This window comes from Podarcis liolepis (genome assembly GCF_965112155.1).
Source record: "Podarcis liolepis genome assembly, chromosome: 10".
Lineage (NCBI taxonomy): Eukaryota > Metazoa > Chordata > Lepidosauria > Squamata > Lacertidae > Podarcis > Podarcis liolepis.
This window is the reverse complement of record NC_139562.1, coordinates 36,162,037-36,186,722: the sequence shown is the minus strand read 5'-3', so window position 1 is coordinate 36,186,722 and position 24,686 is coordinate 36,162,037. Positions and strand designations below refer to the sequence as shown.

The 24,686-nt window shown below is 42.7% G+C and overlaps 2 protein-coding genes and 1 long non-coding RNA gene across 3 annotated transcripts in view; 1 reads left to right on the top strand and 2 right to left on the bottom strand.

Moving 5' to 3' along the window:
- Nucleotides 1-368, bottom strand: part of TMCC3 (transmembrane and coiled-coil domain family 3) — a 93,512-nt gene extending 93,144 nt beyond the window's left edge. The window contains exon 1 of the mRNA XM_083463022.1: nt 173-368. Coding sequence (XP_083319148.1) covers nt 173-319 — 147 coding nt within the window. The 5' untranslated portion in view covers nt 320-368. The remainder of the gene's footprint in view (nt 1-172) is intronic.
- A 2,517-nt stretch (nt 369-2,885) lies between these two features.
- Nucleotides 2,886-16,396, top strand: LOC310687662. The gene is made up of 4 exons (XR_014516522.1): nt 2,886-3,155; nt 9,244-9,342; nt 13,085-13,169; nt 15,072-16,396. It is a non-coding gene; the product is annotated as an uncharacterized lncRNA (long non-coding RNA).
- Nucleotides 15,627-23,796, bottom strand: NDUFA12 (NADH:ubiquinone oxidoreductase subunit A12). Its single transcript, XM_083463052.1, has 4 exons — nt 23,638-23,796; nt 21,388-21,470; nt 20,743-20,830; nt 15,627-16,641 (listed from the first exon to the last, which is right to left on the bottom strand). The coding sequence occupies exons 1-4, from the start codon at nt 23,724-23,726 to the stop codon at nt 16,461-16,463; spliced, it is 441 nt and encodes a 146-aa protein (XP_083319178.1). The 5' UTR covers nt 23,727-23,796; the 3' UTR covers nt 15,627-16,460.
- Between the last annotated feature and the right edge of the window lie 890 nt (nt 23,797-24,686).

Genomic DNA, 24,686 nt, shown 5'->3' with positions numbered 1-24,686 from the left:
GAGGCTCCCATATGTCGCTGCCCCGAAGCGCGCCAATTCCGAACGCGAAGCCTCGCCGGCGCCGCGAGGGAGGGAGCGAGGGAGAGAGAGGCGCAGCTGCTGCCCGGGATTCCTCTCAGCCTGGGCGCCCCTTCGCGGCTGTGGAGAGAGGAGCGCCGCATCCATGGCTTACCTTCCTCAGCATGCTGGGCAAGCAGCGGCTGGGGCTCCTGGCTCCGGCCGGCTCTTCCTCGCCTTCTTCCTCCCGCTCCCCCCTCGGCCATTCAGCGGCGCCTTTCTTGCTGGGCGATTTCGCCAGCCCGAGGAGCGCACATTTCATGCCCGCCGAGGCAGCGGCTCCGATCCCGGAGCCTTCGCCCGCACATGCGTGTGGCAGCATGCACAGGGTCGCTCCCCCGAGAGCCAGGGCTGCCTCGGCTGCTGCGAGCCCAGCGCCGGCTCCTTTGGCTGGAGCGGGGCGGCGGGGCGCTCGCAAAGCAGCCGCCGGCTAGGGCACGCGGCGCAGCGGCAAGCCAACCAGGCGGCAGGGGCAGCAGCTGCTGTTGCTGCTGCTTCTTGCCGGCCTCAGCAAAGCCGAGGAGGGAAGCGGGCGGGGGGGACTACCTCGCGCTCCCGCTCCCTCCGCCTGCCCTTAGCCTCAGCGCGCGAGCTCTTCCGCGCGCTCGGAAAGGCGCACTCGGAGGTGCCCAAAGGACGCTCGCTCACTCGCGCGCGCTCCGACGCCGCCGGCTGAGGAGGCTGGAGTGGCCGGGCGCTGCAGGAGCGAGCCGCTTTACAGAACGCGAGTCAGGGGAGGTCCTTAGCTGTGGGGACCACTCAGGGCGCACACGCTCATACACCCCCCCCGTCGCCTCCCAAAAGAAACCAGTTATCCAGTCATTTCTAACAGGGTCAGACTAAGCAGCGTGTGAAGCTGCCTCGTAGCCAGGCAGATAAACCTGGCTAGCCCAGAGTGGTCTTCCTGGCCCGGTCTTTCCCACTCCTGCTCTGCTGTTTGACGTCCTTTGGCTGGAGCGTTAAATGCACGGCTTGGGGCCCTTCTACCGAGCTTTGCCCCCATCCCCTCATTGGCGTCTCCCCCCCTTTTTTTTAGTGCAGCCCCCCTCCCACCCGAAGGAAAGCTTCTGCAAGCGTGCAATGACAGGTCTGACAAATTCTGGTCACGCTCTGTGAGCTTTTTTCCCACACTGGAGCGTCGCTTTGGTCATTAGCAGGGCAAAATGAATGTTGGCCTCGGTGCAGCGGAGGCTAGGCCTTATTTACGTTATTGCATTTATGTTATTGCATTTATATCCCACATTTTCCACCAGAAAGCTCAAGGGGAAGTACATGGTTCTCCTCCTCGTTTAATCCCAACAACCCTGTGGGGTAGGTCAAGATGAGCAGCAGTAATTGGCCTCAGGTCACTCAATGAACTGGGGGGCGGGCGGGACTTGAACCCTGGTCTCCCAGGTCCTGATCTGACACTCTAACCACTACACCATGTATGTTGAAGGACTGCCTAGAGGGCAATAGATGTAACAAGTGGCAGTAGTTTTGGGGCTGGCATGGAAATGAGCCTGGTCATCACTGCATCCTTCCTCATCTCCTCCCCACTTTTTTTTCCCCTTAAAAAAAACTCAGTGGAGCAGCTGTACATGTGAGTAGTTACATAACCGTTTTGTTAAGTTTTCCTTAAAACTTGTATAAGCCATTTCTACAACAAAATTGTGCCTTTTCCCAAGTAAATGTGTTTGGTTAGCATCGGGGCAGCAGAAGCAAACTCCTTTTTATTCCTGTATTGGCACTCCTGATGGTACTACGATTTAAGTGAATGTAAACTGTGAAATGGGCACATGCTCAGAGTATTCCACCACCACTCCTCATTCATGCCTGGCAAACAAACTTGTGTGTACTCCTACTTCAGGAGTGTAGGAGCAGTTGTAAGGGCATGGAATGGCAGTGATAGAGAATGGTGTGTGAATGTATGTAGAAAGAAACTACAGTACTGTACAAAGGCAAAATTTGCATTTGTTGCTCTGCCCACTTTTTTGCCTCCAACTCCACCCACCACTGATACATGGCCTTTAGAAGGTTCCCCACCCAGTTACCCAGTTTCAGTTGCCTCTTGTTACTGGATCTCTATGCTGTTGCAGTAATCACTTAGCTTTTATTTTCAGTTTTTATGTGTTGGTAACCAGCCTGGGTGGTGCTGGAGGAGACTCTTGAGAGTCCCATGGACTGCAAGAAGATCAAACCTATCCATTCTTAAGGAAATCAGCCCTGAGTGCTCACTGGAAGGACAGATCCTGAAGCTGAGGCTCCAATACTTTGGCCACCTCATGAGAAGGGAAGACTCCCTGGAAGAGACCCTGATGTTGGGAAAGATTGAGGGCAGAAGGAGAAGGGGACGACAGAGGACGAGATGGTTGGACAGTGTTCTCAAAGCTACCAGCATGAGTCTGACCAAACTGCGGGAGGCAGTGGAAGACAGGAGTTCCTGGCATGCTCTGGTCCATGGGGTCACAAAGAGTCGGACACAACTAAACGACTAAACAACAACAACCAGCTGGGATCACCTCATATGTGACGAAGGGTGTTCTATAAATGCAGCACGTAACTAACTAAATACATCTGGTTTGAGGTCGATGGTTTATTTTTATATGATCACTTATTTCCTGTTCCTAAGAGAAATAAAATGCGTTGTAATTACAGCTAAGGTACATTATGCTATAAATGTACACTTATACTGACAATGTCATTTTATTTTTCTAGTAGAACCACTGTCACCCCGTCCTCTCCCTTAACACCCAACATTGTGTGATGTCAGTACATATTGTGATGTCATCACCTTGCTTTATTTTCTGAATTGATCTGATTGGAGCCAAGGGGCCTTGTTGCCATGACAATGTTGTTGTATTGACGCTCGCAGGAAGGAGAGTGGTTTGAAGTGTGTGGATTGCCCTTATATTTCTGTACTTTTAAAAGCCACATGAAGCTTGGCTGGAGACAACATCATAAGAAATATCTCTGTGCTCAAGGCACTTACGGAGAAAATATATTGAGTTTTATTCACATTTATTTATGGAAAGTCAATATGCCAAAAATAGATGCACTCTTACAGTGTGATAATAGAGTGTTCACGTGTTGTAATGTTCGATGGGGCTTATTATCAGGTAAGTGTGACATGTTTGCAGCCTTAATATACTAAAATACCTTGGTGGTTAAAGGTATAAATATATAAAATTAACATAAAAGTTTAATGTTCTAAGGTGAAATGATCATGAAATTCTAGAAATTAAGAAGGTATGACACTAACAGGGATTTTGGTTTTTCCACATTTCATTAGCTATAGCATATATTTAAATAAAAAATTTAAAGCACCAACACAGTTTTATTCACGGTTTGCACCTGGGAGGTTGGGAGACACCCAATATCAATAAATAAAGAGTTATCCACATACTTTGGTCACTAGCTCCAATATGTGGGGCACTCTTCCCATGGAGATTCAGCAGGCATTCTCACTTTTGACTTTTAGGCATCTCTTGAAGACATTTTTATGCCAACAAGTCTATGCAGTTAAATGATTAACATCATTTAAGTATCCTAGTCACTATATATATATATATATATGCAGGTTTTGGTGTCTTCGGGTGTCTTCCCGTGTAAGAGTTGGGGTGTCTAGGCGACGTTTCGACGAGGTCTCACTCGTCATCTTCAGGCTGGTGCTTTCGGCTTCTTGTTACTGGAACAGAGTTCTGTTCCAGTAACAAGAAGCCGAAAGCACCAGCCTGAAGATGACGAGTGAGACCTCGTCGAAACGTCGCCTAGACACCCCAACTCTTACACGGGAAGACACCCGAAGACACCAAAACCTGCATTCCTGTACCCGTGAAAATCTACGAAAGCATATATATATATATATATATATATATATATATTTGTTTTCGTAGATTTTCACGGGTACAGGAATGCAGGTTTTGGTGTCCTCGGGTGTCTTCCCGTGTAAAAGTTGGGGTGTCTAGGCGACGTTTCGACGAGGTCTCACTCGTCATCTTCAGGCTGGTGCTTTCGGCTTCTTGTTACTGGAACAGAGCGGGATCTCAGTGTTTGAGTTCCTATAAATACTGTAGAGGGGTGTGGTGTATTGCCTCAAAAGTTCTGGGCAGAGGGGAAGTTCCCAGGCTAGTGTTCTTTTCTTCTTTTGTTCCTTAATTACTTGAGGGATATCTTGAGTGATTTCTTGAGTGATATTCTGAGTACCACTTCTGAGTGATATTCTGAGTACCACTTAGGTGGGTCATTAGGTGTGGATTAGTTGCTAAAGCCTTCGTGTCTTGACCTCTTGAATTTGTATTCAAGAATTTGTATTAGAATGCCTGTCTGCCATTCTGCTTTACCAGTTATCCATCCGCTCTAAGTGTCCTGCAAGAGGTCAAGACACGAAGGCTTTAGCAACTAATCCACACCTAATGACCCACCTAAGTGGTACTCAGAATATCACTCAAGAAATCACTCAAGATATCCCTCAAGTAATTAAGGAACAAAAGAAGAAAAGAACACTAGCCTGGGAACTTCCCCTCTGCCCAGAACTTTTGAGGCAATACACCACACCCCTCTACAGTATTTATAGGAACTCAAACACTGAGATCCCGCTCTGTTCCAGTAACAAGAAGCCGAAAGCACCAGCCTGAAGATGACGAGTGAGACCTCGTCGAAACGTCGCCTAGACACCCCAACTTTTACACGGGAAGACACCCGAGGACACCAAAACCTGCATATATATATATATATATATATATATATTTCTGGCATCTGGAAAAGAGAGGGAGAGAAAACTGAACTCCCCAGGGGACTGGAAGAGAAGACTGAGCAGACTGGGTCCACCCGGCAAGTGACATAAACCAATAGATATCTTCAGGAATGTGAAAAGCCTGCAAGGGAAACATATGGGAATGTGTTTTGCTGTGCATGCTAATGAAGGGTACATTTGCACTAAGCACTCTTAATGAATGACAAGACAGAATCAGGAAGGAGATAGCAGCTACTAGATTCCACCCTACAGATTAGTCTTAATCACAATCAAGAAAACCCTCAAAGCATTTGCAGGACACTTAGAGCGGATGGATAACTGGTAAAGCAGAATGGCAGACAGGCATTCTAAAGGGTGGTAGAAGGGGTGCACTGAGGCATTTGTGATGAAGGCAGTGAGTGTGGTCAATCCACTTCTTCTACCCTAGTTAACAGTGCTTGCCTGTCTTCATCCAGATAGGAATTAGCAGCAAGAAAAAGGAGCGGGTGGGTTCTAGATTATTCTTGTCAATGCTACAGACCAGAAACATATCTATGTCTAAAGCTGACTACAAAATGGGGTTTGGGGCACACCATTACAATGGATAGCAGAATTCAAAGCTGGAAAATTTAAAACATTATGACCAATAGAGTCTCACGTTCCAGAAGAGTAGTCCTTTTGGTCTGATGTAAAAATGAAAGACGTCTGGTGGAACCTTCAGTCAAAACTAGCAAACCAGCATACACATTTGTAGGCCAGAGCTCCCTTTGTCAGATGACAGGGTAAAGGTAAAGGGACCCCTGACCATTAGGTCCAGTTGTGACCAACTCTGGGGTTGCGGTGCTCATCTCGCTTTATTGGCCGAGGGAACCGGTGTACAGCTTCCAAGTCATGTGGCCAGCATGACTAAGCCGCTTCTGGCGAACCAGAGCAGCGCCGTTTACCTTCCCGTCGGTGCGGTACCTATTTATCTACTTGCACTTTGACGTGCTTTCGAGCTGCTAGGTTGGCAGGAGCAGGGACCGAACAACGGGAGCTCAGGTGACAGGAGGATTGGCAAATATGTGTTTTACAAAACTGGAAAACACAAAAGAAAGAGTGTGCTGTTTTAAATAAAAGTGAGGCCAGTGCAAGGGACACTGCTACAGAGAGCATGAATGAAAATGAGATACAGGATGGATCTACACACAGGGGAAAAACACACTATAAATATGTCAGAAATTAAATTGTTATAACAAAGGAAAAAATCCTATGGAAAATCGCTTAGAATTTTTTTGCTCTCTGGCGCCATCTGGTGTTGCATTCAAAGCACCGTTTCTTGACTGATGTAGCTAAGTCCACAGTCACATCATTAGAAGATCCAATTAGAAGATCCACCTCTAACAGCCACCTAGTACCCGCTTGCAAAGCAAGATGAATGGAGAATCACTTTCTGTTGTGAGCTACCCCCTTCCCAACTCTACTGAGCCCAAGTGCAATATTGTCAAAATTGCAAATGAATTTCAGTTTGGCGCCTTTGTGTGGAAATCTCCCTTTTAAACCTTATTGTGGAAACATAGCAATTTTTACATCTGTTACTGTTACAGAATATCTAGGCCAGTGGTGACTAATCTGTAGTCTTGCAGGCATGGCTGGACTCCAATCCCATCAGCCCCAGCCAACATCACCAAAGATCAGGAATGATGGGAGTTTTAGTTTAATAACATCTGGAGGGCCACAGAGACACAGCTACCCTGATCTACGTAAATTGAAATGCTCCCCAACTGGTTAATCACAGCTTTCTCAGCAGATTTTATGTACGCTTTTCTTCTCCTTCTCCTTCTTCTTTGTTGTCAATGGATAAGGTGAAGAGTACTTATCAGTATAAAAGGTTAGCCATAAAGCTGCTAATGAAATTGAAGAAAAAGGTGGGAAGTGATTTGGTGTTTTATACATTTTTCTCGCTCAAGTTCATTGTCTGAAAGGGAACAAGGAAATTGCTGTAGCATAGCAACTGTGATGTTAGCAAGCAGTGCAGTGGCATCGTTAACTGCGATGCTGTTCTTTGTATCTCCAGGCTTTCGTACGGATGACAACACAACATTTGCCTGCAGTTTCCAATCACAGAAGCTTAAACAGAAAATTAAATAGGGCTTATTCACATCAGGGGCTATGTACGCAAGCATAGTTCCTTCACTATCTCAAATCATTACAATAGCACACAAATCAAATTAGTATTTAATGAATTAGTTTCATATTTGTCTGAAGATGGATCTGTGACGATTTTAAGCCAACTACGTAACAGAAAATTGCTCCGCAGGATGTGTCGGATGTTGTTTTACTCTGCTGCCTTAGTGATTGAAGCCACAGCCTGCAAAGCCTTTAGCTAGAACTTGCCCTAAGCCAGTTTGGTAGAGCTGAGTAACTGTGAGTTATCTTTGACAGTGTGTGTATCTATTTTTAGGCACCGGGGCAAAACCTCCCCTTTTACCTGGGTTTTTGGCCCTTAATCTGAACAGTGTTTAAGTATTTGTGACCTCTTTTAGAGGAGCAAAGTCTAAAAGACCTGGTTTTTATTTGCATAGATGTCTGTTTGTTTTTAGTTTTTATTTATTTATGGTGTTTAATGTAATTTGTTTAAGTATTTATATTGCATCTGTAAGTTACACTGAGTCATTTCCATGAGACAAGTGACTAATAAATATTTATTAATAATAATGTGTGTGTGTGTGTGTGTGTGTGTGTAAGTAAGTAAGCAAGCTTAAGTATAAACTTTTAAAATACTGTTTATATTTATATGGTCTGTCTAAATTCATTATACTGAACTTGTAATCAAAGGTGAGAGATGTAAGGGCAGCTTAGAGCATCTTTCTCCAAGCTGGTGCCTCCTAGATGCTAGGGACTGCAGCTCTCCTCAGCCTCAGGTAGCATGCCCAGCCCTTAGGGATGAAGGAAGCTGTAATCTAATACATCAGAAAGTTATCAGGTTTAGGAAAGCAGGCTTCTACAGAAATTGGGTTACCAACTGAAGGAGAAATTCAAGTGGTTTATTCTCCCTCTCTGTTCCTGGTTGCAAAAAAAAGCCCAGGTCAGGTTAATTTATTCTGCACAACAAGCTGTTAAATGCAGAACTATAAACTTTCATGTCATAGAGCAGTGGTTCTCAAAGAGTGTGGCAGGAGAGGATGGCAAGTGTGGTGAGAAAATTTAAGGACAGTCAAATAAATGTTTAAACATTTTATTGTACTATATTATAGATGCTCTTATGCATTGTTTTATACTTTTTGGATGCCCCATGGTAATACAGTATCATAAAGTACCGTATTTTTTGCACCATAACACTCACTTTTTTCCTCCTAGAAAGTAAGGGGAAATGTCTGTGCGTGTTATGGAGGAAATGCCTACGGGTGGCATGCCTACAGATTTTCCTCCTCTAAAAACTATGTGCGTGTTATGGTTGGGTGCGTGTTATAGAGCGAAAAATACGGTAGTTGTGTTCTACGTTATAAATCAAGCACTGCCAGGAGTTGATTCTTTTTGTTTTCCAATGTATTATCAATTTTAGAGTCTATGATGGTGGTAGCCAGCATGGCACCCTGTAGATGCAGTTGGCCTCCAGTTTCCATCAGTTCCCATCAGCCCCAGCTATCATGGCTAATGGTCATCAAGGGCACCAGATTGACTAACATGGTCTATGAAATGCCCAAGATGATATCTGGAACACTGTGTATTAACTCATTCAGATGAAGACCCTCTCATCCCTGTGGTACATCTGAGGACTATATGTTTCCTCCTTCTCCCGAACATTAAAAGAGCCTGCTGGATCATAAAATACTGTTTATATTTATATGTCTGTGGGAAACCCTGAAAACAGGGCCTGAGAGCAACAGTCCTCTCTCCACACCTGCGATTCGCAACAACTTGTGGACATGCTGCCTCCATTAACAGATTGGTTAATAGGTCTACTTTTACCTCGAAAACTTTGCAAAGTGTGTTAATAGCTTCCATTTGATTTCCATGCACAAAACTATCTAAGTTCAAATCAGCTGGGAAGTTACAACCAGATAGAAAATATGACAGCAATACAAAGCTATCATATTGCACATTCCAGGGACATTTAGAAATTTCACCAATGGGGGAAAAAGAAGATATACAAAGATGAGGGATGAAACACAGGGATTCACTACAAAGCTTGGAATCAAAGAAACGGTAAAAGGTCTTTTGGCAGTAAAATTGTATAGCAACTGTTGCCATACAATGTGCAAGTCACACCAGTAACTAATTAGACCATACTGCTATATTTATGGAAGCTATAGAAGAAGCCATTGTAATGCAGTGAAGCACTTGTTAGATTGATCCAACAGTACTAAATAAAACTGAATTCTCCACTAAACTTTGGCTAAACACCCACACCCACACCCCAAAGCAAATATATGTAGAATAGCAAACAATAGCATGCAGAAATTGAAGATAATTCCCTTTCTCTATTGCAGGTGGTGAAATGTGAAGATACAAGGTGTGGACACCAACTCCCTTCAGCCAGTGGTCAGGAATGATGGGGACATTGACCAGCAACTTTTGGAGGACCACTGGTTAGCCACCCCTGTTTCAGCAGGACAAGTGGCAGGCAAGGGAGGATGAGTTAAATTCTGGAACTCATCCTTACTCAAAGTAAGGATGGCCTGGCTTGCAAGCAGTGGTGGAGGAAGAGGAGTGTGGGGGGAGCGCACTGCCCCCGGCAGCGTGATCCTGGTGGGGTGCCGTCGCGGCTGCCCCACCCACCTGCACTGGGTGTCATGTCCCCGCAGGCAGTGTGCCCCACCCCCAGGACGCACGCCACGCCCCTGGGACGTGCGCCAGCCCCACCCCCACCTGCTCTCCGCCCTCCAGTGCCAGAGCATGAAGCTCCGCCACTGCTTGCAAGTCACAGGTCACTAACAGCACTGAAGCTGACTTCAGCACTGGAGGAAGTGACTGTACTGGGCTGTTGCTTAACCATATTGCTGGAATCAGAGACAACCAGGACAACTGCAACTGTTAACAAGTTGATCTCATACAAAGCTAGGGCACCTCAATTAATCCGTAGGATTGGGCCTCACTGAAATCTGTGGAAAGTTTAATAGATCCCAGACAGTTTAACAGATGTTGATTCTAGGCTCCGCAGCTAGACCTATGGAGTCCAGTATGCTATCACACCTTTGACTAAGAAGATTCAGCGTTGGCCAAACTCAACACATTTGGGGAGAACACAGCAACAGGAGGAAGGCAATTTGCAAGTTTCCTTTCCATATATTATTTCCCCCAGTTCTTGACACATTCCTTAAATGATAACCAGGAAGAGAAAGTGTGCAGTAATCTTTAAGAATAGCCATTGTATTGAAAAAAAATGTTGAAATATACATTTATTAAGAAACCAGAGGCCTTTCTTCTAGGAATAATAGGTCTGGAATTGCCCAAGAAAGATGTTAGGTTGTTTTTATATGCCACAACTGCTGCTAGGATTTTGTTAGCCAAGAATTGGAAAACACAAGAAGTGCCAACAGTGGAGGAATGGCAGATGAAGATGATGGACTTTTGGGAGCTAGCTAACCTGACCGGAAGAGTCCACGACCAGAAGGAGGAAGAGTACCAGAAAGAATGGATGAAATTTAAAGAATATTTAGCCAAATATGCTAATTTAAATAGAAATACTTGCAAATATCAGATTGGCTTAGGATTTAAATATGTGATTTTATATAAGAATATGAAAAGCAAGAAAGAAGTTAATTGACTAAGTAAATTTTATGAGAAATTAGTTTTGGAAAACTGTTACAATGATATACATTGAAACTCAGCCAGGGGGATTTGAGGAAGTCACCTAACAATGTTAATAATAGTGGAATAATTACAGTTAGGATTTTTGTTTGTTTGTTTGTTTATAAATTTGGAAAATCAATAAAAAATTTTGAAGAAGAAAAAAGAATAGCAGCCATTGTGCCCCTTTGTTTTTAGAACACACTCTAGCTATGAGCATGTGATTGACTAATGCAGAACTGATATTAAGGCATGTGCAACCACTTACCCACATTTACCTTTCAGTCTACCTCCCCCCTTCAATCAGATGCTCTGTTATTTACTGCTAGCACTGTACATGAGGTCAGGAGGACAGCTGGCTGGCAGAGTAGTGAATTTCAGTGACAACAAAATTCCACTGATACAGCCCTACTGTTCTGTTATGCAAAACGGAGAGCTTGCCTCCTTCTAGGTTTGACTGTGCATAGGAGGACACCCAAATGAGTGGTATTAAAACTATATTTAATCTGAGCTGATGTACTCATGTTCAGATAAATCGTGGTTAGGTTTTGCTGTCTCTGCCTTTCAGTTTACTCACCTTTGCATTGAGCCGTACTGCTTGGATTATCATTTTTATTTTATAGAACAAGTTTTCAACCTTTTCAGACCTGGGACCCACTTTTAGCCCCAAAATGCATTTGGGGCGACACCTCATTCATTTTTTAATGTATTTGCAGAATGGCAATGCTGCTGTTGATATACTTTAGGTCAGCTTTCAACTCAGTAATGGGTCCCAACCAACCATTTGTAGACCAGTGTTCTAGGAACTAAACTATCCCCGAATCCATTCATTGCCTTTGTCTGGAAACTCAATTGAACAAACAGTGATCAACAGAATATGACAGCTGAATGTGACAGCATATGACAGCTAAAATTCCATGTGGTAGAGCCTTCATTTGTCTGAAGGTAATCATCCTTAAAATTCAACGAGTCAAAAAGAAATTAAGCATCATTAACTCAAAATAGATGGTGCTTTCCTTGTGCCCTACTTAGCTGCAGCTAGCTAGATGATGATTCAGTATTCCTTTAACCAAGGTCTAATTCATTCGCTCTATATATTTATGACATGATTGCTCACCAGGCTGAGCATACTATAGTGAACACCTTTGCATTTTGAGAGTCAGTAGGAGCCACTGGTGCTGTGATGACTATGAATTTGAAAGAACAAAACACAGCTCACAGTGCAATCCTAACTATAGCTACTCGGGATTCAGGTAGGTAGCCATGTTGGTCTGACACAGTCAAATTAAAAAATAGTCCAGTAGCACCTTAGAGACCAACTAAGTTAGTTCTGGGTATAAGATTTTGTGGACATGAACACTTATTCAGATGCCATATCTGAAGAAGTGTGCATGCACACGAAAGCTTATACCCAGAACTAACTTAGTTGGTCTCTAAGGTGCTACTGGACTATTTTTTAATTATAGCTACTCAAGAGTCCTATTGAATTCAATAGGGCTTACTCCCAGGGAAGTGGACCAAGGACTTAAGCTTTGGGCTGACCTGGGAGTAAGTCCCATTGAATTCAATCAGACTTGCTTCTAGACATGGTTAGGATTGCGCTGTCAGTCAGGAACTCCTTGGATGAATCCTCGAAAAGGCCAGTGTCATGGCAATTAATTCTGCTTCTGACAAGTGGATTGACTGGCTTCTGCTTATCAGTTTGTCACAAAGTCCCAGCTGTCTGAAGCTGCTTAATGTTGACTCTTTTACAAAAAGCAAATATAAGTTGAAATTTGAGGGCATTGATTCCCCCCCCCCCCCAAGATATCTTTTCCCTGTCCTGCATCACAGTGAGAAAAAGCTGCATTTGGAGGTGGTGAGGAAACTGATTTAGGCTGCAGCTGCTAAACCAGCATCATTGTAGTCCTTTTGTTCTCCAGTCACATTCTATATAACATTTAGAAGACATCTGAAGTCAGCCCTGTATAGGGAAGCTTTTTAATGTGTAGTGCCTTATTATGTTTTTATATGGGTTGCAAACCACCCAGAGTGGCTGGGGCAATCCAGTCGGCTGGGCAGGGTACGAATAACAATAATATCATCATCATCAACATTCTGCTCACTCCTGTCTACAGAAAGAATTATTGGATATGCAAGTCAGGTAACTTGTGTGTGACAGATTGAAAAAGTAAAAAATAAAATATTATTTGCAATAAAAAGCAGGCTCAAGCAGAACCAAGTAAGATTGCCTGTGGAAGGAGCCACAGACACTTGTATTGCTTTTGCTGGCTAAAGCTAAGCAGATCTGCGTGCAGTTAGTACTTAGATACGTAGCTGGCCAGGAACTCTTTTTCACTTTGAGTCTCATTATGGAACGAAAAACTGGATATAATAAATTACATGTATGTCTCTTTGACAAAGCAAATATTTTCAGAAGGTTAAAGTGTGACTGCAAGGAACAAGTGAGGTTTACTTGTGTTAGCAAGATTCTGCCATGTTTTAGGATCCATGTGAAAAGCGAGCAGTGGCCCCAGAATTAAGGTTTGTAATTTGTTACAGGAATCAATCAAAAATGACCTCAATATGCTTTGAACCACAGACTATGGATTAACATTCATGACTAGAAGATTGAAAAACCGAATAGGTAATAAACTAGGAGTTATTTGGATGGACCCAGGACTAAGTCTCTATTTAATAATGGTCACTTACCTCCAAGTTGATGATACGGGAATCTCCTTACAGAATCCTATGGGCACATTTCTCCCATTTTCTGTAGAACTGTTTTCTGAAACCATAATCAGCAACTGAGAATTGTTTTTCAGTACAAGAAGTGACTTATGAGCACTTAACTCCATTGCATGCACATACGTCCTGAATGTCAGAATGGGTGTGACAGGGAAGGAGGTGCAGAAGGCCAAGGTATGAAGACTTTGGAAGAAAGTGTCATACTGCTGGTACTTTGGGCTCCCGTTCGAGAGAGAAGTATATAGATGCTGAAAGTGAGGGATGAGCTAAAAGCAGAAATAGGACTTCATCCTGGAAAAGGTTTTCGCTGCATCTACCTATTATGAGCGCATTACTCAATAAAGTAATAAGACATTAAAGGGCAGTTAACACACACATACCCTGTTTCTGTTCTGCTCTATTGCCTTAAGTATTCTGCTGTTCTGGGCAAACAGATGCAGAATCATTCATACCTGGTTTATGGTGCTTAATTATACAGTGTGATTAAATGCAAATTGTACGCAATAAAGGAACATTTGGACAGAGAAAAATAAACTGTTGTTCAGTACCGCAGTGTCAGTACAGATGCACAGAAAAATGGTAAAAGCTTAAACTGTAGAACAGCCCATAAAAAGGATGGATTACTAGAACTCTTAAGCCTAGTGTGAAAAATCACTTGGGCTCCAAAGAATGTAAGTTGTAGGGCAACACAAAAAATAATAGAATTTTAAAAATGTATTTAAGTGAACATTTGGGCATGCACTTCCATCCAATTGTCCAACTAGAGAACTGGTCATACGCAGAAGGCAAGTCAAAGGATGGAGAAAAAGTTGCAAATGGATCAGGACCATTTCAGTCATTACAGATCACTGTGGATTGGACACATGAGAATTAGATGTGAAAACAGTTTTGAGTTCCCATTAGATGACTCATCAGGCTTAGTGGGAAAAGATATATGGCTTTTAAATGACTTTAAATGTTGTCTCCCCCACCCCTGACTTCATGCCTTTTTACCGTTCCCTGCATGCCTCCCACCTCTCTTTCATCGGCTGCCATTCCTGACACTATTTGCAGAAAAAGATATTTCTTAGATGTGTGGAAAGAAATAGCATACTTAATATTTTAAATATTAATTATGCCATCCAGAGACCTTCTTTTGGTAGCTTCTGTGGGGGGGGGGGGGACATGAGCACTGCTTAACTTTTATAAGGTTTTGAGCCTGTAAGGCAACTTTACATCATCATCTCATTAGAAATGTACCATAGTAGCGAGGTGTGAAAAATGGAAAGCAAGAAAACCCACTTATGAATTCAGTCGAGGGCCTTAGGCAAGTCAGTTCTCTCTGCTGCAGTATCAGGATAGTAATGTCCTGGTTGACATGGAAGTGCCAAACATTACTGAGATAATGTATAATAATATCCCAAGAGTGCTAGAAAATCATTATTGGTTGGATACAGATCTGTAATGAGCAGAGTTCTGCTGAGAGTGGAGAAAGGGAGGTCTTTTTCACCTGTTTCTCCCTCCCCTGCAAAGCTTCTGTGGAATGTTTTGGTCATATCATGGGCAAAATCCTCCCCTTCTTCCTGCAGGGATCCTCTGCTAGATTCCAAATCCTTCTATTCACAAATGGAGCACATTTGGATCCAGCCCTATATAAAAAAGGAATATATTTTTTCATTTACTTTTTATGCTGGTTCAGTTACAAAGATGTCCAGGCATTTTTTCTTCAGTTTGGAGGAAAGCTGCATATCTGCTCTCACTTTATGAGATATTTTCTCTAATGTGGTGTTCTCTCTTCATGGGATAAAGACCTCCCCTGCAGTGGAGAAATGTGATTATAGCAAAGAATTGCCTGTGCACTGGAACCACAAGATATGTTTCATCAGTTGCTGATGCCCAAGTAAGCTTGCCTTTGAAATCCCAAGGTATTGCAGCTGTTTGGCAAGGCCAGTATAGCTACCACCATTCCATATTTTCCTGCATTTTGAAATGTGTTCCTTGCCTCCTAGCACCACTTTCAGTCTCTTCTTTCACCTGGATGACATGAGTTTGTGTTGAAATCATTTAGCAGTAGAATCCTTGGGTTTTCCAATGAAAACTTCATACTAGCTGTGTGAGATCATCAGCACCTTAAATTACAGTAGGAGCAGTTCAAAATACTCCAGAGAGTAATTTGGAGCAGGAAAGATTTAAATAGACCTGAACTAAGTGCAGGGATAATTGTTAGCATGCACACACCTAAATAGAGAGAAGCTGTGGAGCATGGCACTGAAAACTGAACACGATGGATGTAGGACTGAGTATACTTTTTTTGAGTGCAAAAGTTTATTACTGAATTTTAAAGGGAGCTCATGTAAGGTAAGATTCAAGGCATACCTGATTTTTAGATTAGTTTATTAGCCACTATGGTACACCCTGGCAAAGGCCAATCATTACACTGGTCAATTTTGATGCAAAAACTACCCCAGGTGGTAAGTGGGCTATGACAGTAGCACATGCCTAAAACTTACCAGCTTCACTAACACATGCATAAGAAAAGCTGATTGCTCATAAATTTGGCAGTTTCTTCTTTTTTGACTCTCAAAGGACATGAATAATTTGCAGCAGTTCTCAATACTCTGCACTGCATTTTTATCACAGTATGAAACATTCATATGTTCCTAAGATCATCCTATCAATGATATATGGTAAGAAGCTGTAGTAACAGCTTTTTTCACTCTCTTTATTCAGAAATAAAACTTGTATGTTCCAAATAATGAGAGGATACCATAATCATGGATCATTACTATCCATACTAACATAAGTTAGATAAAATAATGTGGTGGTGGGGGACTGTGGATGATTTAATAAACTTCTGCAGAACATAATCAGAGTGCTAGCTGTGTTAATATGTAGAAGTTAAATGTCATCAAATTATGGAATAAGTTGTTGCATCTGTTGAAGTGGACTTTTATCAACAAAAGCTTATGCCATAGTACATTTTCTGGTCTTAAAGATGCAGACTCTTGCTTCTGCAAAAATATATTTCATACACAACTGCTGTCTGGCAGATTATTGCATATTCTGCCATCTGCTACTCACTAGTTCTCTTCTCATCAATATTTCTGATTTCAGAAGGTTTCTGATCAAAGACTTTTATTTTAAAAACTGAAGAAAACTACAGTTCACATTGTAGGTCTAATGCTTCGCAGATCACCATATTCCTTTCTTTTCACTTGCTAGGTGTAGAAGGTGGGACCCACTCTTGTATCTTCTTACGGGTGGTAGAAAATGGTACATACTGTCTAGGAGTACCACTTAAATTCATTTTATGATTCTCCCAAATGAATTTACGAGGCACTGGAGGGTGTGTAGTTGGAGGGTCTTCTGTCATACAGTGAAGCCAACGATGCCTTAAAGGGGGAAAAAGACAACACACACACAAACATACACACACACAACTGATAAATATGTTGTCCTAATAGCCCCTGAAGCATATATGCACAGAGTTTCAAAAGCAAGCCATGTTTGGTGGACAAAAGTTACACTGCATGAACCATTTTGAACAGCTACATTTCAAGAAGTTTGATCATGCAGATTCTGTTAGATTTATTGTTTGCAGAAGCATGTTTCCTAACTGTTTTTAAGATGTTTATTTTATTTTTAATTGTATTATTTTATCACTGATGTGTTTGCTGACCTTGACTCCTTTGGGAAGAAGAGTGGGACATAAATCTAATAAATAAATATGCCAGAAAATGATATGTTTAGTATCAGAAAATTAGTATTCTACCACAGACAAGTAGGTGTCGCAACAAAGAGTGTTGCCCCAACGGAACAAAGACAGGTGCAATCCATTTATGTCATGGGCACACAAAAGGGCGATCCAGGAGGTACTCCTATGACTATGTGGGTGGTCCTTCTTGTTCGACTATACAAGTAGTACCAAAAAGATAGTTGCTATCATCAACTACAATTGGGTAATCGCTGCTGCTGGTGGTGGTACCTGAAGCCAAGCTCTCACTACCTCCCTGTCCAAACAGCGTATGGGTACTATCAAAAGCTGGCAGCATTATGCATCCTACTGAATGCAATAAAGTTACAATAGGACTCTCTGTGAGTACTTCCTTACACAGCATTACTTGCAATAGTGCTCTCTTGGAGGCAATCAGTTTCCTAGATTCATTTCAACTGCGGTTTAGATCTGGTTTTGGCACAGAAACTGCTTTGATGACCCTGTATGATGCCCTTTGTTGGGGGGGAAAGAGACACACAGGGTAATGTGTCCCTGTTAATTCTCCTTGACTTCTCAGTGCCTTTTGATACCATTGAACATGATAGCTTTCTGGAATGGCTGTCTGAGTTGTGGGTGGGTGGCACTGCTTTCTGGTAGTTCTGGTCCTACCTGAATGGTCATTTTCAAAGGGTGATGCTGGGGGAGTTTTGTTTGACCCCATGGAGCCTTCACTGCAGGGTTCCTCAGGCTTCAGTGTTATCCCCCATACTGTTTAACATCTACATGAAACCACTGAGTGAAATATCTGAAGTTTTGGAGTACAGTGTAAGCAATATGCTGATGGCACCCAGCTCTACTTCCCCTTTACACCTGCAGGTGTGGCAGTGGATATGCTGGACTGATGTCTTGCCTCAGTAATGGACAAAATGAGAGCCAATAAACTGAAGCTCAATACAGAGATGACTGACGCACTGTACATGGGTGGTTCCCTAGACCAGATGGATAGTGGCCGGCCTGCTCTTGATGTGATTACACTACCACTGAAGGAACAGGTATGCAGCTTGGGGGTTACTTCTGAATCCACTGCTGTTGCTTGAGGCTCAGGTGGCCTCAGTGGCACAGAGTACCTTCCATCAGGTTTGGCTGGTAGCCTAGCTGTGCCCCTATCTGGACAGCCTAACTTCTGTTGTCTAGGCTCTGGTAACCTCCAGGTTAGATTACTACCTTGCCTTATACGTGGGGCTGCATCTGAAGGCGGTTCAGTGAGAAACTACAGTGACTGCAGAATTCAGCAGCCAGGTTGCTCACCAGGGCAAATGGCTCAGGACCGCAATACAGTGGTGCCTCGAAAGACGAAATTAATCCGTTCCGCGAGTCTCTTCGTCTTGCGGTTTTTTCGTCTTGCGAAGCATGGCTATTAGCGGCTTAGCGGCTATTAGCAGCTATTAATGGCTTAGCGGCTTTAAGAAAAAGGAAACAAACTCGCAAGAACTCGCAAGACGTTTCGTCTTGCGAAGCAAGCCCATAGGGAAATTCGTCTTGCGGATCGACTCAAAAAACGGAAAACTCTTTCGTCTAGCGAGTTTTTCGTCTTGCGAGGCATTCGTCTTGCGGGGCACCACTGTACCTCAAGGAATGCCTCTACCCACACGAACCATCCCAGATCCTGTGATCATCATCTGAGATGCTTCTTCATGTGCCTTCCCACACAAGGGATCCGGAGGGCAGCATCACAAGAATGGGCCTTTTCTGTGGTAGCTCCCTGCTTGTGGAATGTTCTCCCCAGGGAGGCTTTTTGCTGCCTTCGTTACATATCTTTAGACACCAAGCAAAACATTCCTCTTCTCCACAGCCTTTGGGCTGATTAAACAATCATTAAAATGTGCTGGGGAATTGTTTTATTGCTTTGTTTCTATTATGTATGTATGTTGTGGTTTTATATTGTAACCCATCTCGTGTACTTCTGGTGAAGTTCACCTGTAATAATAATAATAATAATAATAATAATAATAATAATATATTATTATTATTATAATTATTATTATATTTTCACATAAATCCTATATGAAGAAATAAACCATTAAAAATGATCCAACAGGTTTCAAGAGCTATAAAAGGCTGCATATAATCTCTCATGCACATTTTACATTATTATTATTTGGCTACCTGCAACTCAAGAGTACACTATCACTATGCCCACAACCTCCTTACCATTCACTGACACCTCTAGAAGTAAGCATCATATTTCCCCAAACATCCTCATAGCGTACACAGAGTGAAATAATTGTAAGACTGGACCCATCTGTTCAATAAATGACTTTTTCCCTTAGTAAGTGACCCAACAGTAACAAGTATAACAAGATTAGTGCATACTGTGAGAATGTTGTTGGCATTGGACAACTAATTCAAGTAGTCACTAAAATAATATTTAGGTCAATTGTTTTGAGTGCTGCAAATATCTGACGAGTTAAAAAATGCAGTTTCCTGAAAACACATTTTCAGTAAGCTTACAATTGTGTTAATTGGGGTGGAAATGACAGAGGAACTCAGCTGTCACTAAAGCCAGGACAGTTACAGTATGTTTGTTTCTCACTGTTCAACCATCTTGACAAGGTTACTTGTGACCATACTAGATCTCTACATGAGGACTGACCCCTCTTCCCCACCGTCAATGCAAATAAAAGATAATTCATTTGGAATGTGAACATCCAACTTCACAACTATACACAGAATATACCGTATTGGCTCGAATATAAGCTGCACCTTTAAAATTCAAGGGGAAGAAAGGAAAAAAGACAGTACCTGACTATAAGCCGCTCCCTTAAAATTGGGTTACGGGCTGAAAATCGCTGCGGTTGGTAGAATTGTAACTCCGAGCCAATTTAAGCCTTTGAACTTGCAAGCCCGCAAAAGTTACCGTACAATTGCTAAAATCGCAAATTGGTATTCAATTGCTACAATTCCGCAGGCACTCACACCCGTAAACAGCAAATCAACAGTCTCAAGTTCACAAATCAACAATAAAACATTTTTGGTTCTGTTTTACTGTATGTCTGTTTCAGCAGCAATATCATAAAAGCCAATTTTTCTAAGGTCACAAATTTAAGGCGCACTTTAACTTTTCACGGTCAGAATTTGGAAAAAAAGTGTGGCTTATATGTCTTTTAAATGTCACTTCACAACTCTCCTACTTATTCCAGCAAGACTGTTGCAGAGAAAGTGGTATGGAGACTGATACTAACAGGCACAATTCAAAAACTGCCATGACCAGCAGTCTATGCCTAGTAGGGCTTTGGTCGTACAATTCTTGAGCAGCACCATAGTGAAACATAATGTGTATCATTAAATTATGTAGTACTGCAAGACCTAGAGACTAGCGATGACCAACCTGTGGTCTGCCAGATGGTGCTGAACTACAACCACCAATTTTCCCTGGCTATAGACAGGCTGGCTGAGGCTGATGGGAGTTTAGACTCCAAAAGCAACTACACATCAGCCACCCCTCATCTAAGCACATCTTCAGTTTTCAGGCAGAAAGCATGCATTTACCCTTTCAAACAGAAGAGTGGTGCCTGATCTATGCTCTATCCCAGAACTGGTGAAGTACTTTTGCTGGCAGAAGATTAGGGGATGATGTACAGTTAAGAGGATTAAATTTTCATTTCCTTGCTTTTGCGTGTCAGCCTCAGATAAGTTGGTTCGTTTTGAGGTTAACTGTTTCACAAGGTTAATACAACATATAATCACAGAAATGCATGCAGTAAACTAGCTGGTTTACCATTCAGGGGGCACCATGCTTCCATCCATTTCCCAGAATGTGTTCTTGCCATTCATTTCATTAGTATATATAACCCACCTATGGCGACCTTAAATATGAAGATAAGTAAACATTTACAAATTATATTCAACTGAACCAAGAAGTGAAGCATAGATTTATGACATTTTATTAGTGCACATTAATTTCCATTAATGTAATGTTTAATAAAAACCCTCAAAATAACCCCATTACTAAACCCTCAAAGTAACCCAATGACACCGCAGCCTCTCTTCCTTGCCATTCGGATTAATTTTAGCAATCCAAGTGTTGAGACTAGAAAAGGGGTCTTAATATTCAAAGTAATGAGTCTGCAAAGATAGTGATATCAAAAAGATGACCCTCACTACTACTCCCTGAACACCATCTGCTTTCTCTGTTTCTTCACATCTGTGTACCAGTGCAAAAAGATGCTATATTTATAAGCAGGAGCATAAATCCAAGTTCCTGTTGTGACAACACCTCACTAGGATGTCTTACTGTTATATCCTCCTCCTTGACACCAACAATTACTTAGAGCTGACTAAATTGTAATCACATTGAAGAAGTGTAAATTAGCCTAGCTTTTTCAGAAGATTAAATTCAAATTACTGAAGTATATCCACTTACCAAAAAAATATCTTTTGTCTTCATAGTATTTGTTTCCATATTTATCAACGCCTACTAGTGCGCCAGTCTTCAGTTCATTGACCCTGCAGGTTTCCAAAAACAGAAGTAGTAAAATTACCCGATACTGAACAAATTTAAGTATGAGGAGCTGTTGTTGCTCCATGGTGGAGCACTTTGAATGCAGAAGATCACACATTCAATCGTTGCCATTGCCAGGAGGGTTGGGACGTACCATTGAGCTAGACGGCCCAATGGTCTCACTTTGTGGAAGGCAACTTTAGAAATTCTGTTGTCAGTGGTCCTAGAAGTCAAGGGACCAGAAGCAATCTCAGCTTCAACTCTAATTGCTAAAACTGAAAAGACAGTCATTTTGCACCTAATGAGCATGAATTATTGCATAACGTGCTTCTTGAACAATTGCGTATGGCCAGTGTTAGAAATTCCCCAGGAGTACAGAATAAGTAAAATGGGATGAGGACATGATGATGCATGCAAATCCAAACCCAATGTCCCTGGGCTGGTCTTCAGATCAGTGTAAAGGAATGAAGAGGGTTTTTAAGTGTGTGTACTTGAATGCCCTTAGAAATGCTCCCCACAAATGGAAACCCTGATAATCTAAGGTTCCCACTCACTGGAAGTTTCTATGTGTGATCAACCAAAGGTGATTAAAACCCCTTTTCAAGCTTTATTGCTAACTTTGCAGAGCTCTGAATGTAAGACTTCTGTGCATGCTTTCCTGCCCGCCCCAATTACTAATCACCTTTTCAGGCAAATGCCTGAAAATGGTTTAGGACTATGTTATAATTTCCAGAAAGGAAAGTGTTAATCTGTTGCAGCAAAAACATTGAAGATTTTTTTGGAACCTTGAAAGCCAACAAATTTATTATGGTATAAGCATTCATGAACTACAGCATGGGCTTAGCCAGGATTTTGTTAGAGGGGCAGGCCTTTTGTTGGGGGGGGGCAGAACCTCCGTTAGCTATGTATTGTTATTTATTTAGGGGGCCGGCTCCCCCTCCCTGCCCCACCTTGGCTACACCCATGGACTACAGTCCGCTTCATAAAATGCACCTGTACAGTCCGCTTCATAAAATGCACCTGACTGACTGTAATCTGAGAAAGCAAATGCCATAAGACTCTTGTAGGAATATATACAAAATTAAGAAAACTAATTATAAAAAGTTATGTATGGAATCCTGCAAGCTTTTTCTATGTATGTATAAATAACTTGTATAATTCAACTTTTCCGTGGCTGTTTCACTCTTGTTGTCTCCACAAGCATGATAGACTAAGAATTATAACCAGCCAGTTTCTTTATTCCTTTAGTGTATTGTTATGCATGCAGTTTTTTAAAAAAATTGTCTGGAATTTTAACTTTATTAAAAAATTAAAGCCTATGATAGAAAGAGAGAGCCAAGATGTTCTGCCTCACAGGGTAGTAGTGGTAGGGAAAGGGAAAACGGAGCAAGATAAACAAATATCCCCCACTTTTCGGCTTAAAAACTGCCCAGCAAGACATCTACAGAATTTCTACAAGTTCACTGACTGGATGCAGGGCATTTTCCCCACCAAGGACCACTTCATTAGTTTAATGAAAAGGGGGGAAAAAACACACAGCTCTGCCGAGTTCAGCAGGACTTACTGCTAGGAATACTAAAGACAACCGTATGATGCACTGAACCCAAGTGTCAAAACATCCCAGAAAATGAAAGTCCGCTTTGTTATCTAGCCAATAACAAGCTTTCCAATCCGGACAGCCCTCCTTTCCCTTTCCCGAAATGACCGGGAGGCGCAAGCCTTGAAATGACCCCGCTTCAGAAACATGGCTGTCAACTTTCAGATTTGAAAATATGGGATCAGCGGCCTCGAAAATAAGGGATCAGCAGCCTCACCTGTCCCGGGGACAGTCTACGGGATATCTAACAATCCGGGATAGCAGCGGGAAACGGCGCTGGAATAAGGGAATTTCCCGCAAAAAAAGGGGAAGGTTGACAGCTATGTTCAGCAAATGTCCCCCAACTGGTCCACCTTGATCCCCTCGACGGAGTTTGGGCTGCCTGTTCGTCTCTGGGGATCCGGGAAGGTCTAGAGAAGCGGAGGAGACCCATTTGCACGCCAACCAGAGACAGCGACCTCCTCCTCTTCCTCCTGCCCATTACCAAGGTGACCCTCGAGCGCAAGCAGCCGCTTCTCTCCCAGCCTGCCCTCACAAGCCGACGCGCACGGCGGAGGGGCCGAGCCATTTTTTACCTCAGCAGCTGAAACACGGCCCCGCGAATGCCGCCGTGACCCCCGAGCTGCTGCAGCGCCCTCCTCATCACCTGCACGTACTCCGCCATCTTCCCGGAGGCCCAGAGAGGCCCGGCGCCTCCTTCGCTCCGTCGCAGGACGGCGTCTGCGCAGCCGCGGCAGGAGGCTCCTCCTCCTCCTCCCTCCTCCGACTCCAGTTCCAGGGAAGCAGATGCAACTAGCGAAGGAGGAGGCGGGAGAGCCTGGAGCCCCGCAGGTGGGAAGGAGGCGGCCGTTGCTTGCTCTCAGGGAATTCATCGCCGGTACGTTGTGCTTACTGAGAAGTGCATCCTACTGGGCTCAATGGGAATGGCTCCCAGGCATTTACGTATAAGCTAAGCCAACTGTATAGCTTAGGGCCCCACTCTCTTGGGGGCTCCCCCAAAATTGAGTTTTTGTAAATTGTGTTTCTCAAGGAACTTTTGTTATTGCCAAATGCCAATGTGTTTGCATTATTAAGTTTGTTATGAATAAAAAAAAATCATTTTAAGTTAGAGCTTAATAATTATTTCACTATTAATATACTTCCTAATTGTATTTCAGTTCAACAATAACTTTGATAAAATACATATTTTGTTATGTGCAAATAGTTTAGATACCTATTAGGTCCATAAATTACCATATAGCATATATTCAACACAAAAAACAGCGACAATGTGTTGTTGACAAAGGACAGCTGGCCATATAAAGGTCCCCATTACCTTCAGTAGCTTAGGACCTCATCAAACCTAAATCCCCCATCAAACCTAAATCCCCTGCGCCCAGGTAAATGTGTGTGTGTGTGACTGCTTTTTGTCTGGGGGACACAGGGCGGCACATACCGCTAAACATTTTATGAATCAAAGTTTGGCCTCATTGTGGGGCAGTATTTCAATTCAAGTAGGAAAATGAGAGTACCCCTAAACATTTTTTAGAAGAAAAAAAGCACTGTGTACATCTATCTATCTACACACATAACTCAAGGGAATTCACGTCTAAGTAAACATGCATTCGTCTGTGTTGCAGACTGT

Coding starts and splice junctions, on each gene's coding strand:
- NDUFA12 (XM_083463052.1), bottom strand. CDS start 23,726: ATGGCGGAGTACGTGCAGGTGATGAGGAGGGCGCTGCAGCAGCTCGGG. Junction 20,831..21,387: donor AGACAAAAGATATTTTTTTG/GTAAGTGGATAT, acceptor TTCATATTTAAG/GTCGCCATAGGTGGGTTATA. Junction 16,642..20,742: donor AGCATGGTGCCCCCTGAATG/GTAAACCAGCTA, acceptor TCCCCCTTTAAG/GCATCGTTGGCTTCACTGTA.